The sequence below is a fragment of the Enhydra lutris genome, unplaced genomic scaffold, assembly GCF_002288905.1.
Source record: "Enhydra lutris kenyoni isolate GAN:26980312 unplaced genomic scaffold, ASM228890v2 scaffoldscaffold41, whole genome shotgun sequence".
Classification (NCBI taxonomy): domain Eukaryota; kingdom Metazoa; phylum Chordata; class Mammalia; order Carnivora; family Mustelidae; genus Enhydra; species Enhydra lutris.
This window is the reverse complement of record NW_019154125.1, coordinates 1,140,452-1,152,675: the sequence shown is the minus strand read 5'-3', so window position 1 is coordinate 1,152,675 and position 12,224 is coordinate 1,140,452. Positions and strand designations below refer to the sequence as shown.

The following is a 12,224-nucleotide window of genomic DNA, read 5'->3' as shown; positions in this document are numbered from 1 at the left end:
CTGAGCCAGCCAGGTGCCCTCATAGATTTTTTCTTTTTTTTTTTAAACAGGCTTGAGATACACACTATAAAATTTACTGACTCAAAATGTATAATTCAGTGGGATTTAGCATATTCATGGAGTTGTACAGTCATTACCACAATCGATTTTAGAACATTTTATTGCCCTGAGAAGAAATTCCATACCCTTTGGCTGTCATCCATCAATCCTCCTACACCCCCCAGTCTTAAGCAACTACTAATCCACTTTCTGTCTTTATAGATTTGCCTGCTCTGGATATTTTATATTAATGGAATTAGATAATATGTGGTCATTTGTGCCTTTAACTTAGCAAAAGGTTTTCATGGTTCATCCATATGTGCATCACTATGTCGCTCCTTTTTGTTGCCAAGTAACATGCCACTATATGGATATGCCACATTTTATTTTCCATTCATCAGAAGATGGACACTGGGCTGTTTCCACCTTTTGGCCATTATGAATAATGCTGCTATGAACATTTGTGTACAAGTTTTTTGTGTTGATATACGTTTTCATTTCTGAGTATATACTTAGGAGTGGAACTGTTAGGTCATATGGTAACTCTGTGTCTAAATTTTGAGAACTACTACTGTGATCCACAGAAGCTCTACCATTTTATATTTCTATAAGCAGTGGATAAGGGTTTTGATTTCTCCACATCCTCACCATGTGTTGGGGATTTTTAGAACCTCAAATGCAAGATTTTTTTTTTCCTCCTACTAATCTCTCACAAAAAAAAAAGGATCAGAATCATTGTCTGTAGCCCAGAATTGACTTGTTTGATCAGAACTTTTTGGTATGATGCCTTAACATTGAATACCTATGATCACTGAGAATTAAGAATAGGCCTTTGCTGTGGAGGGTATAGTGGAGTCACCCCAAAACTTGGCTGCTGAGAACATAGATTGATAACACCTTTCTAAAAAGCAGGTGAGTGGGGTGCCTGTGTGGCATCACTCACCTGCTTTGTGGTTGGCACAAAACCAACTCTTGGTTTTTGAGTCTGGTCATGATCTCAGAGTCATGGGATCAAGCCCTGTGTTGGGCTCCACACTCACTGCAGAGTCTGCTTAGGATTCTCTCCCCTTCTCCCTCTGTCCCTCCTGCTAGTTCTCTCCCTCTCTCAAGTAAATAAATAAATCTTAAGAAATAAATAAATAATAAAATAAAAAGCAAGGGAGCAAAATCTCCCAAGAGCCTGAAAAATGTTTATATCCTTGGGCCCACTAATTTTAGTTCTATGAATGTAGACAAAAGAAATCATCATCATATGATCAAAGAATTTCTTTATAAGGATAGTCACCTAAGTGGTATGTATAATCGAAAATTTTAGAAACAATCTAATTTCCAACAGTTTGGGAATGGTTAACTGAAGTGCAGTACACAAAGAATAAATATGGCTATTAAAAATAATGTTTTAGGGGCACCTGGGTGGCTCAGTGAGTTAAGCCTCTGCCTTTGGCTCAGGTCATGATCTCAGGGTCCTGGGATCAAGCACCCCATGGGGCTCTCTGCTCAGCAGGGAGACTGCTTCCCCCTCCCTCTCTGCCTGCCTCTCTGCCTACTTGTGATCTCTCTCTCTAACAAATAAATAAATAAATAATCTTTTTTAAAAAAAGAATATTAAGTAACCAAAGCAATGTTTGAAACTGTATGCACATATGATCATAAATTGAAGATATGCATGATAAGACTAGAAGAAACATTGTATAATGGTTATCTTGAAGAAATAGGATTGTGGACCGTTTTAATTTTTACAAAGAACATACACAACTCTTAAAAGAAATCAAACTAAGATGTTGGATATCACTAGAAAGTTACTTTTGAAAGCTACATGAACCCTTTCACATCATGAAAGCACACTAAGCAATAATTTTCCACATGCTGTGAAGCCCAAGAAAGGTCAAGCATATTCCCAAATAGCAATCCAGAGAACCAATAGCTTCTGATCCATCTCACGAAAGGGATAGGCAAGGGATACCTTTTTGGTATCCCTTATACCATTCACCAAAATACTTGGTCTTCCTATGAAATGTTAAGTCTTTTGCTGAATAAGCCCAAAGTCATCCAGTAACCCACAGAAAAAGACTTACGGACCATTTTACTATTGTAAAGCCTTTCATTTACAACATATCAATTATAAATACATAAGCTTCTCACAAGATATATCTTCTGGGTCATCTAGTAAACTAAATTAGTCCTGTTTGTTCACCAAGAATTCAAGAGTTTATAAAAAGTGTTTTTTCATCAAAACAAATCAAACCCCACAAATAAAAACCATGATGCCTTTTCTTGATAGCCTTTCAGACTACAATAATCATTTATGAGTCAACTCTATTAGTATGTAACATTTGAAAAGATGTATCAATTATCGATGGGACAGATCACTGGAGGGTCAAGCTTGCATGTCTAACACAGCACATCTTGGCTCTTAAGACTCCCACCCATCGTCAGCTGTGCAGGGGCATGCTGCCAAGCCAGTGCAGAACAAAACCCAAAATGCATGCCCTGAAGCTTATTAAAGAAACTTCAAAGTACATTCTCGATTTCTTCAAGATCATCAAGTTAATCAATGTGTTTGGGAAGCAATTTCTGCATTTGACCTACAACTCTACGAGCATTTAAATTTGAACATTTCAGAGGTTTTGTTAGCGAATACACAAAATGTCCAATGCAAGAATATATTGTTGTATCAAAGAAAACAGAATGTATCACTTTGTGAGATAACTCTTTTGTCAAGAGACTGTGAAGGGCTCTCCCATAAAAGTATGTGTGTTTTGTTACTTTGAATTTCTGATAGCTATATGTCAACATAAGGACTTTTTTTCTTTTCTAGCCATGGAATGTCTTACCCAATTTCAGGCTTAGTGAAGACATATAAAGCAAAGGATTATAATGTGGATCACCCACTGGTGGTAAAATCATAACAAATTCTTTATTTAAATTTCATGTTCTTTGCAGTTGCCATAAATGTATTTGTTATGTGGATTTGTCAATTCTTGATTGCTTGGAGTATAAAGTAATTCAGTATCTAGAATAATGCAGGCTGAAGACCCAACTTTGCCCCAATGGTCACCACATTTTGTTTCTCTTCAGCCTCATGGCCTTTCTGTGGTACTCACCTCCCCAGCGGTATTCACTTTCACAGCACAGATGTCTCCTGAACGGCACCTGGAAACGGCAGAAATATTGGGTACGAACCATTACTCATGAATCTGTGACCTGCATATGTGGAGCATTTTGTAGGGTTGCTTCTGCGGATAAACTATAAAGGATAATAATACCCATAAAGTTTCTCTGAAAGAGTTTAATAATAAAATGTGAATGACCTGCCTAAAGTCCTATCTAGCACTAAAATTCTGTAATTTTGCTTCTAATAGTCTATTAACAATGAAATGGAACCAAATATTGCTTATGTTAAGGTTATAGTAATGCTATTTATCTTGTTTTCATCCCTAAGGAACATGAAACTCTTTACATAATATTAATATTGCAAGTGCCTTTTGCTACATTTAATAGGTAATAAAAAGAATCTTGTTTCAGGAAGTAACAGTACATGCCCAATTATAGAAAATCTAAACCACCAGAAACTTTATAAAAAGATCCCAAAAGAAGAATTTGTTTTGCTGCTCTGTAGAATAAATAATGTCTATAACAAGACACCCACAGTGCTTTCTGAATCTCACAAGCAATAAAATTATATGCAGCCTAGCTTCAATGTTAAGTAAAAATTTAGGGTATTTTTCTAAGATGAGAACTCTTTCAAGTAGACTTTGAGAATCTGATTAACTTTCCAAACATTCTATTCCCATACTTATGTTCAGGGTAGGAAGGGAAAAGCTAAAAAGAAACTTCATTATGCTCTTCTAGCACCAGCCATTGGAGAGGTTATTTCCAAGAAGATAGGCATGACCACAGACTGCTTCCATGTGCCCTGCTTCACCTCCACGTCTCACACTGATGGGTGTGCTTCCGTAGAGTTCCAGGTGCTGGGCTGTGCAGGGAATGCTAATGAGAGAAGTTCAGGGTAGAGAAGCAGAGCAGCGGCTCGATTTCCCAGCATGGGCTACTGGAAATATGGTGCCCACCTTACCAAGGATCTTCTGTCCCTTTCCCTTTTGGATCGGGGGTGTTTTTAGCCATTCTGGGCACTCAGGTAGAAGCCTGGTAAATATGCAGTGGCGAGTTGGAAGGAGCCCAAGTAGTAGGCTTGATGTATGGTAAATGAGAAAGTCTTAGAGAACTCAAAGCTAAAATTCCAGGCAACCAACAATGTTACTGAGAAAGTAATTCCTCCAGTAGACAAAACTCAGAGTAGAAGAACCCACCAACTCTTCTCCCTTGCATAGGAAGATTTGTTTACTGTGATTCCATACTTAGCCATTAAATATTTTAACTCCCAACGTAATTTTAGGTTTTCTCAGCTTTATACCAACTTACTCTCTTTTCTACCCTCTCTTTTTTCTAAACACTTCACAGGAAAACCCAGAGGCTTTGATGGTATGTTTTATGGCAGCAATCCCAGGAACATAAAAACCTCACAAACCTTATATCATGTGTCACCTTTCCACTTAATCCGTATTTCAGCTGCCACTGTGTAATACAGACTGGTCTTGTCAGGCAAGGTTTACCTTCCATCCAGCCGCTCTGCCAACTAGTCTCATATCGGGTTCTATTTATACCTTTTCCTGGATTACTAAAACAGCTTTTGCTGTCATAGAAGAAAAAAGTTAAAACTAATTGAATAGTGTGCTTCAGTAGGGACATAAACTATACATTCTAGTCTCTTTTTGAACAATACAGAGAAAGGCGGCTTGGACTCAACATGACGTGTTTGGGATAATGACTTACGCCACATCTGTTTGTCAAGGCTTCACTTCCTGGCAGTGAATGTGTTCGACCAGAACGGCTGAGGGGCTGGAGAGCTAAGAGTCTGGGGACTCTCATTGCTACCCTGCCTGAGGCCAGCACCCCTAGCTCTTCCACACTGATGTCTCTCAGATTTCATGTATCGATTACTAATCGTGTCCAGGTTTCCACCCCTTGGCACCCGCCTTTCCCCTTCACCAACATCATTATTACCTACATAGTAAATACTGTTTTCTGAGAGTCTTTATGTTCTTAGTTCTGTCTGACTAGTTCTGCAATATTTACTTAGAGGAACCTGCCCTGCCCTTTGGCAATGAGGCCCAAAATAAGAAGTTTAATAGCTATAGAAAGGAAATACTTCCTTCCCTTGCCACACATAATCCATTTTTGTAATTTTCCTCCTATGGGGCAATGTTGGAGCTTTTCTACCTCTATGTCCTTGCCTCATAAGGTGTTTGCAAGGGGTTGGTCTTCTCCTAAGATGTTGCTGTGAGAAAAGACACTGAACACATATACCTCTAGATGTCAGCAAATTCCAGGCCTTGAAAGTTACATAAGCTGTGCTTTCTCCTACAAGTTCTCCTTCCTCCTCATCCAAACACCAGCCTTCTTTTTTGGTCTCCTCCCTGTGCTTCTTTGCTTGGCTGAGTTCCTCTTCTTCCCACCACACCAGGGGCGAGCAGTCCATTGCAAATGTGAAAGCCAGCTCAGCCTCAGCCAACTTCTCTACAGAGGACCTCGGGGTTCTGCAGGCTGGCCTGGCCCATCTATGTTCTGTGGGGTTGGTCGCTGGGCTGGCCTCCATGTGGAGGCACAACAGTGCTCTTGTCCTTGGTGGTAGGGAAGCAGCAGGTTATATATTCAGCTATCTTGTGACTGAATGACACCCTCTCTCTCTCTACAGTCAGCACTTTGTGTCTTCTAGGGGCTGACACCCGCACTGCCAGGATCCCAGATGCTGGGCCTATTTTGGCAGACACACTCCGGAAATTCTTATTCGATCTGGATGTTGATGATGGCCTAGCTGCCATTGGTTACTCCAAGGCCGATATCCCTGCATTAGTGAAAGGAACGCTGCCCCAGGTAAGAGATGCAGTGTGTCCTCACTCCCTTCCGAGAAGTACAAAGCTGCTGGGAAAACATGGTCCATTTGGGGTGTCTTGGGGGAAAGGAAAACCCAGGGGTCCTCCAGCAGCTTTCAGGTCCCCTCCACACCAGACAGCAGCTCTTCTCTTGCCCTTTGGGAAGAGGCCAGGCTCCCCCATCTTTATATTCTTCCATAAAACTGGCTCTTTTTTTTTTGAGCTTTTATGATATAACTATAAGGATGTTTTATAAAAACTCAAGGCAAAAGCAATCACATTTGTCTTGAGGTATAGCAAAATTTCCCTTTTTACCAGTTCTGCTCTTTTAAGAGTCTTCTATAAAACCACCTGAAGCCGTTCCAAAAGGACTACTAATATTATTTTATATTATAAACATTATAAATTCCTACTATTTTGTGGAAAAATAGGCATAGCCTTTAAATCAATATTAATACAAAATCACTTTTTAATGTATCTGGGAGAGTCTATTTTATACACATATATACCAATCTGTGTCACTTTGGGTCTTATTTAAATGTTGCTTAAGAATTTAAACTGAGCTGCCAACCTTGATTAGGTAGAATCTAATAGATGTAGAGATTCCCCTCTAAATTTCTTACGAAGAGAATTTACGTTCCCATTGCACCTCTCTCACATTTTGATCAGATACCCTTGTGCTGTATCAGAATCTAATAGGCTAAGACCCCGCTCACTGTAACTCACCATAAAATAGAGCCAGAGCCACAAGCTTTTGGACCACACCATGCTCACCGTGCCCAGAGTGCTGATTTAGTCCCCCTGTCTAAAATGGGAAAGACATGGATCACTTAAACACAGTAAGGATACGAGGGCAAGGCACTTCTACCCAAAGTTAAGGCAAACATAGATCTTATTGCTGATTCTGAAACAGAGTTAACTAGACTATCCACCCTGCACACACTCCTGCTTACTCTGAGTGCTTTTCCCTCACCCCACTCTAGTTAAACAAAAGCCTCACACTAGCTTCTTCTCCACTTGGCAACTGCTTAGAATGCTGAAGACCTCACCACTCACATAAGTTGATACTAGTACAGACTGGGTCAACGGACTCACATGTCCTAGGAGGTAGGTAGGTAATAACAATGAACAAAGTAATTTAAAGCAGCAGGGAATGATGGGACTTTGGTGAACTGGGAAGTTCCCAATCCATCTTATTGCGTGAGTGCCTTTTCAGCTACAATGCATTATCCCCCCACAGAAATTCAGGTCCCCTCGCTGAGTTTCCAATTTCCAAAAAAAATAAATAAATAAATCCAATTGGTAGAATTTCCAATTTCCAACAAAAATCAACAGTATGGATGTTTGTATTGTATTCCCTGATTACCCACTGTACAAACCAAACATGGCCCATGGGCCAGCAGGTTCCCTGATTTAGACCACAACCCAATGGCCTCAGCTGCATCTAAAAATATATAAATGAGGGGCACCTGGGCAGCTCAGTCGTTAAGAGTCTGCCTTCAGCTCAGGTCATGATCCCAGGCTCCTGGGATCGAGCCCAGAATTGGGCTCCCTGCTTGGCGGGAAGCCTGCTTTTCTCTCTCCCTCTCCCCCTGCTGGTGTCCCCTCTCACATGGTGTCCCTCTCTGTCAAATAAATAAATAAAATCTTTAAAAATAAAGTAAAATAAAATATAAATAAATGAGAAAAAGAAACGTCTCTAAGTGTAGCTGAGCACTTGGGCTAACTCACAAATGCTTAGTTCTAAGCAAAAGTCCAAGGGACTAAATAGCCAAAAGATAGGACCAACACAGTTATTTTATCCAAACATACTAGGCTGTAAATTCCATGAGTACAGGGACATGTTTTGCTCACCCATCCTCAACTGCACCAAGCACAGGCTAGGAAATGTGTCTAATGGACATATACCTGCAGCCCTCTCTCTTCCAAAGTCTTCTGTGCAGATGAACATAATAGCTGAATGGTGGTAACTTTTTCAGAAGTTTCCTTATACTTAATAAGGCCCATCTAATGACAAAAAGCCATGAAAGGCTGAGACCAAGTGATCACCACAGTTTTGACATGGCCTTTGGCTCTGACAGCACGGTTCCAGTGATAGTGTCCGTTCTGCAGGAGGGGTTCGGGAAAGTTCTGCTGCCTCAGGAATGTGTGTTTGTCAACCTGCAGGGATGGTAGCCATGATTTTCGGCTAAAACTGTGTGATATTCTTGGCTATTTCATTGCTAGCGGCAACGCATCTTCCAGCCATCGGCACATGCTGGCAAGTGTTTGCTGTTTAAATTCTACTGCACTCAGTCTTTTACTTTCAGAAACTGTTCCAGAAAGCAACAGATCCAGATTAACATTTGAGACCATCCGCTAACACAGCAAGCTAATTAGGTATCATATTAAATGCCTCAGGGCATGTATCATACAGGGGAAATCACAGAGAGCAAACCCTTAGACAAAACTAATTTCTTAGTTTCACAAAAGATGCAAGGTAAACTGGATCTTTTGAATACAAGTCCTGTCTGTAGAGGAGGCCAGGATCTCCTCACGCCGTATTCAAGAGGCAGCCCCAACACGAATGCTGCTTTTTCCATCACGTGTCTGCGATGGGGGGGGGGGGGGGGACGTAATTTTAATAGACTAGCACTAGTTCCATTTTGGAGTCCATGGAGTTGAGTCCGTGTTTCCATATACAGAGAGGGCAGGGGATTCACAGGACTTCCGGAGGGATCTCCGCCATAAGCCTGTTTTGCAGATGAAAAATGATTATGGGTTTTTTGTTTGGTGTTTTTGGCAGCGGTGAACATTTTACAGGAACGCTATGGCAACTTCAGAGTTTTACACACACAGCAGGCTAATCTTCACTTACTAGTATCTACAGGATTTAAGGTCATGAGAGGAATAGCCTGGTTGCTGCGAAGAATATTGCCAGAAAGATTATTTACATAGTCAACATTTGATAAAGCTTCTTTTATGTTCAGCAAGGAGGGATCAGTTTTCTCTGGAAGGAACAAGCAGGCCAGTATTCTTGACCAAACACCACATCCCATACCGGTGGCAGCAAACAGCAGCCCTGTGTACGGAGGCTTCCAACCGCCATAGCCAGGCTGCAAGGGGAGCAGGCAAGAATAAATTAATCTTCCAAGTGGGGTTTCTGAAACCTCTGGAAAAAAACATTTACATTTCGAATCAAAACATTTCATTTCTGAGGAGAGCTGTCTACCAAAATGAGCACTTCCACTCCCTGGCTGACAGGCCAGCCGAAACGTTATTTTATGAATGTGCTAAAAGCAGTAGTGAGGATTTATTTCAGTGCCCATGTTAATCAGTTGTCCTTCGGTCTTACACGTCTATAAATAATAGCGCATTGCTGAACACATCTTAATTTCAGGGAGTTTAGCTTTTATATGGCATAGAGGATATGAGTGGGGAGAGATCACAAACTTTATGTCCTCATCTAACCTATCGCGGGGTATTAGATATGTGAGGGAGAAACTCAGATCAGCTTGGCCTCCAGTACTTCTGAGACTCCTCAACTACTTCTCCAAAGATGAACAGGATCGTTTTAAGGGCCTCTGAGCTCATCAGAGAAGATTCTTGTTATAAACAGAACAGCGTGGCAGGAATTGTCAGCCATAGTCAATGCTGAACTTCAGTCCTCAACCCTGCCAACACAGATGTACGCCACCATGAACAAGTCTCTGCCTTGCTATGGATTTTAAAAATTCTTTAGAGTCTCTGAAGATCTGCTGCAGTGTAAATATTTACTTTGGCTTTACCCATACTCCTCAGCATGTCCCGCCATCCTTCTCCCATCTGTCCACCCATCCATCCTAATTATTTTTTTTAATTTTATTTATTTGTTTGACAGATAGATTACAAGTAGGCAGAGAGGCAGGCAGAGAGAGAGAGAGGAGGAAGTAGGCTCCCCGCTGAGCAGGGAGCCCAATGCGGGGCTCAATCCCAGGACCCTGGGACCATGACCTGAGCCGAAGGTAGAGGCTTTAACCCACTGAGCCACCCAGGTGCCCCCCTAATTCTTTTTTTAATCATGGTAAAATATACTTAACATAAAATTTACTATTCCGACCATTTTTAAGTGTACAGTTCAGTGCCACTGAGTACACTTAGTGTTGAGCAACTATCACTACTATGCATTTTTATAACTTTTTAATCATTTCAAATAGAAGCTCTGCTTTATTGCTTAATGGTGAAATAATAACTCTCCTTTCCCAGCCCCTGATAAACTCTATTCTATCCTTTGTCTGTATGAATTTATCTATTGCAGTTACCTCATATAAGAGGAGTCAAACATTTGCCTTTTTGTGTCTGCATAATGTCTTCACTTAGCATCGATCTTTGATGTGTCTGAATTTCATTCCTTATTATGGCTGAGTATTATTCCATTGCATGGATATGCCACCTGTTGCTTATCCCTTCATCTGCAGAAGGACACTTGAGTTGTTTCCACCCTCTGGCTATTGTAAATAGGGATACAATGAACACTGGTGTACAAATATGTTTTAGTCCCTGCTTTCAGTTCAGTCGATTATATACCTAAATAAAATTATAGGATCATAGGGTAATTCTGTTTATCTTTTTGAGGAACGGCGAAACTGTTTTCCATAGAGGCTGCATCATTTTACATTCCCATCAACAATGCATGAGGGTTCCCATTTCTCCACATCTTCACCAAGATTTCTTATTTTCCATTTTTTGTATAACTGTCCTGATGATGGGAAGTGAGAACTCATTGTGGTTTTTTTTTTTTTTCTCTTATTTATTTGACAGAGATCACAAGTAGGCAGAGAGGCAGGCAGAGAGAGAAGAGGAAGCAGGCTCCCTGCTGAGCAGAGAGCCTGATGCGGGGCTCGATCCCAGGACCCTGAGATCATGACCCGAGCCGAAGGCAGAGGCTTTAACCCACTGAGCCACCCAGGCGCCCCCTCATTGTGGTTTTGAATTGCATTTTGCTAATGACTAAAGATGTTGAGCATCTTTTATGTGCTTACTGGCTATACATCTTCATTCAAGAAATATCTAGTCAAGTCTTTTGCCTAATTTTTAGTTGGTTTGTTTGGGGATTTCTGCTGTTGAGTTGTAGTAATTATTTATATATTCTAGCTATTAACCCCTTATCAGATCTATAATTTGCTAATACTTTGCTCATTGAGTTGTCTTTTCAACCCTTGAGAGTGTCCTTTGATGCATAAAAGTTTTAAATTTTGATATAGTCCAATTTACCTATTTTTTTAATTGCCTGTGCTTTTGGTGTCATATCCAAGAAATTATTGCCAAATCTAACATGAAATTTTCCTGTTTTAGTTTTAGTTTTTAGTTTTAGTTTTTAGAGTTTTAATTTTAGCTCTTAGATTTAAGTCTGTACATTTAGGCCTATTTTGAGTTAATTTTTAAATACATCCTTCCTATTTTCATTCTCCCTTTTACCTTACAAATGCTTACTGAGGTCCTACTATATACCATGCATTGAATGGGATACAGGAAGGAGGAAAATGCAATCTCTTCATTCCCTCAAGGAGCTTACATTCTAGTGAGAAGACAGACAATGGGCATCTAATCAAATATACAAATAAGATACAAATGAAATCATTTCAGATAATGATTAGTGGTATGAAGGGAAACCTGGGTAATGGGATAGTGATTTTACCTGGGACAGTGTGGCAGGAACTCCGGCAAGGTTGGTCACAGAGGTTTCTGACTAGAGGTGAAGGCAGCCATGTTAAGATCTAGGAGAAGAGATGTGGGAGAAGCGCTCCAGGCAAAGGGAAAAGGACCTGAGACAGGGTGAAGATGAGCATTTTTGTGGGACTGAGAGGGGATGGTGGGGTTAACTGAGATGAACTGATGGGAGAATAATCAGCGCTGAGGTGAGCCGCAAGGCAGGAACAGAGGGGCATTGGAGGCCATGGTCTTGTCATTGCAATGGGAAGCCCCAAGAGAGCATTTAAGCAAGTAATGATATGAACAAATTTATACTGGAGGGAAGTTATCACTCTGGGCTGTATGGAAATGGCCTCCAAGGGAAGAGAGTAGAGCAAAAGTGGAAACAGACTTTTGGAGGCGGGAGTCAGGATGACTTAGACTTGGGTGTGGTGGAACAGGAGGTGATAAGTGGTCATATTGGGGATTGACTTTGGAGGTAGATCTGACAAATTTGCTGGTGGATTAGAGAAGGGAAAGAGGAATCAAGAGGACTCCTAGGCTTCTCCCTGAGTGACTGGATGTCACTGCTGTGATGAGAAA

The 12,224-nt window shown here is 40.8% G+C and overlaps 1 protein-coding gene across 1 annotated transcript in view; it reads left to right on the top strand.

The window, feature by feature from the left end:
• Positions 1 to 12,224, top strand: part of LOC111155429 (alcohol dehydrogenase, iron containing 1) — a 35,272-nt gene that overhangs the window by 18,656 nt on the left and 4,392 nt on the right. Inside the window, exons 11-13 of the mRNA XM_022515584.1 lie at positions 2,858 to 2,936; positions 3,118 to 3,214; positions 5,816 to 5,973. Coding sequence (XP_022371292.1) covers positions 2,858 to 2,936; positions 3,118 to 3,214; positions 5,816 to 5,973 — 334 coding nt within the window. The remainder of the gene's footprint in view (positions 1 to 2,857; positions 2,937 to 3,117; positions 3,215 to 5,815; positions 5,974 to 12,224) is intronic.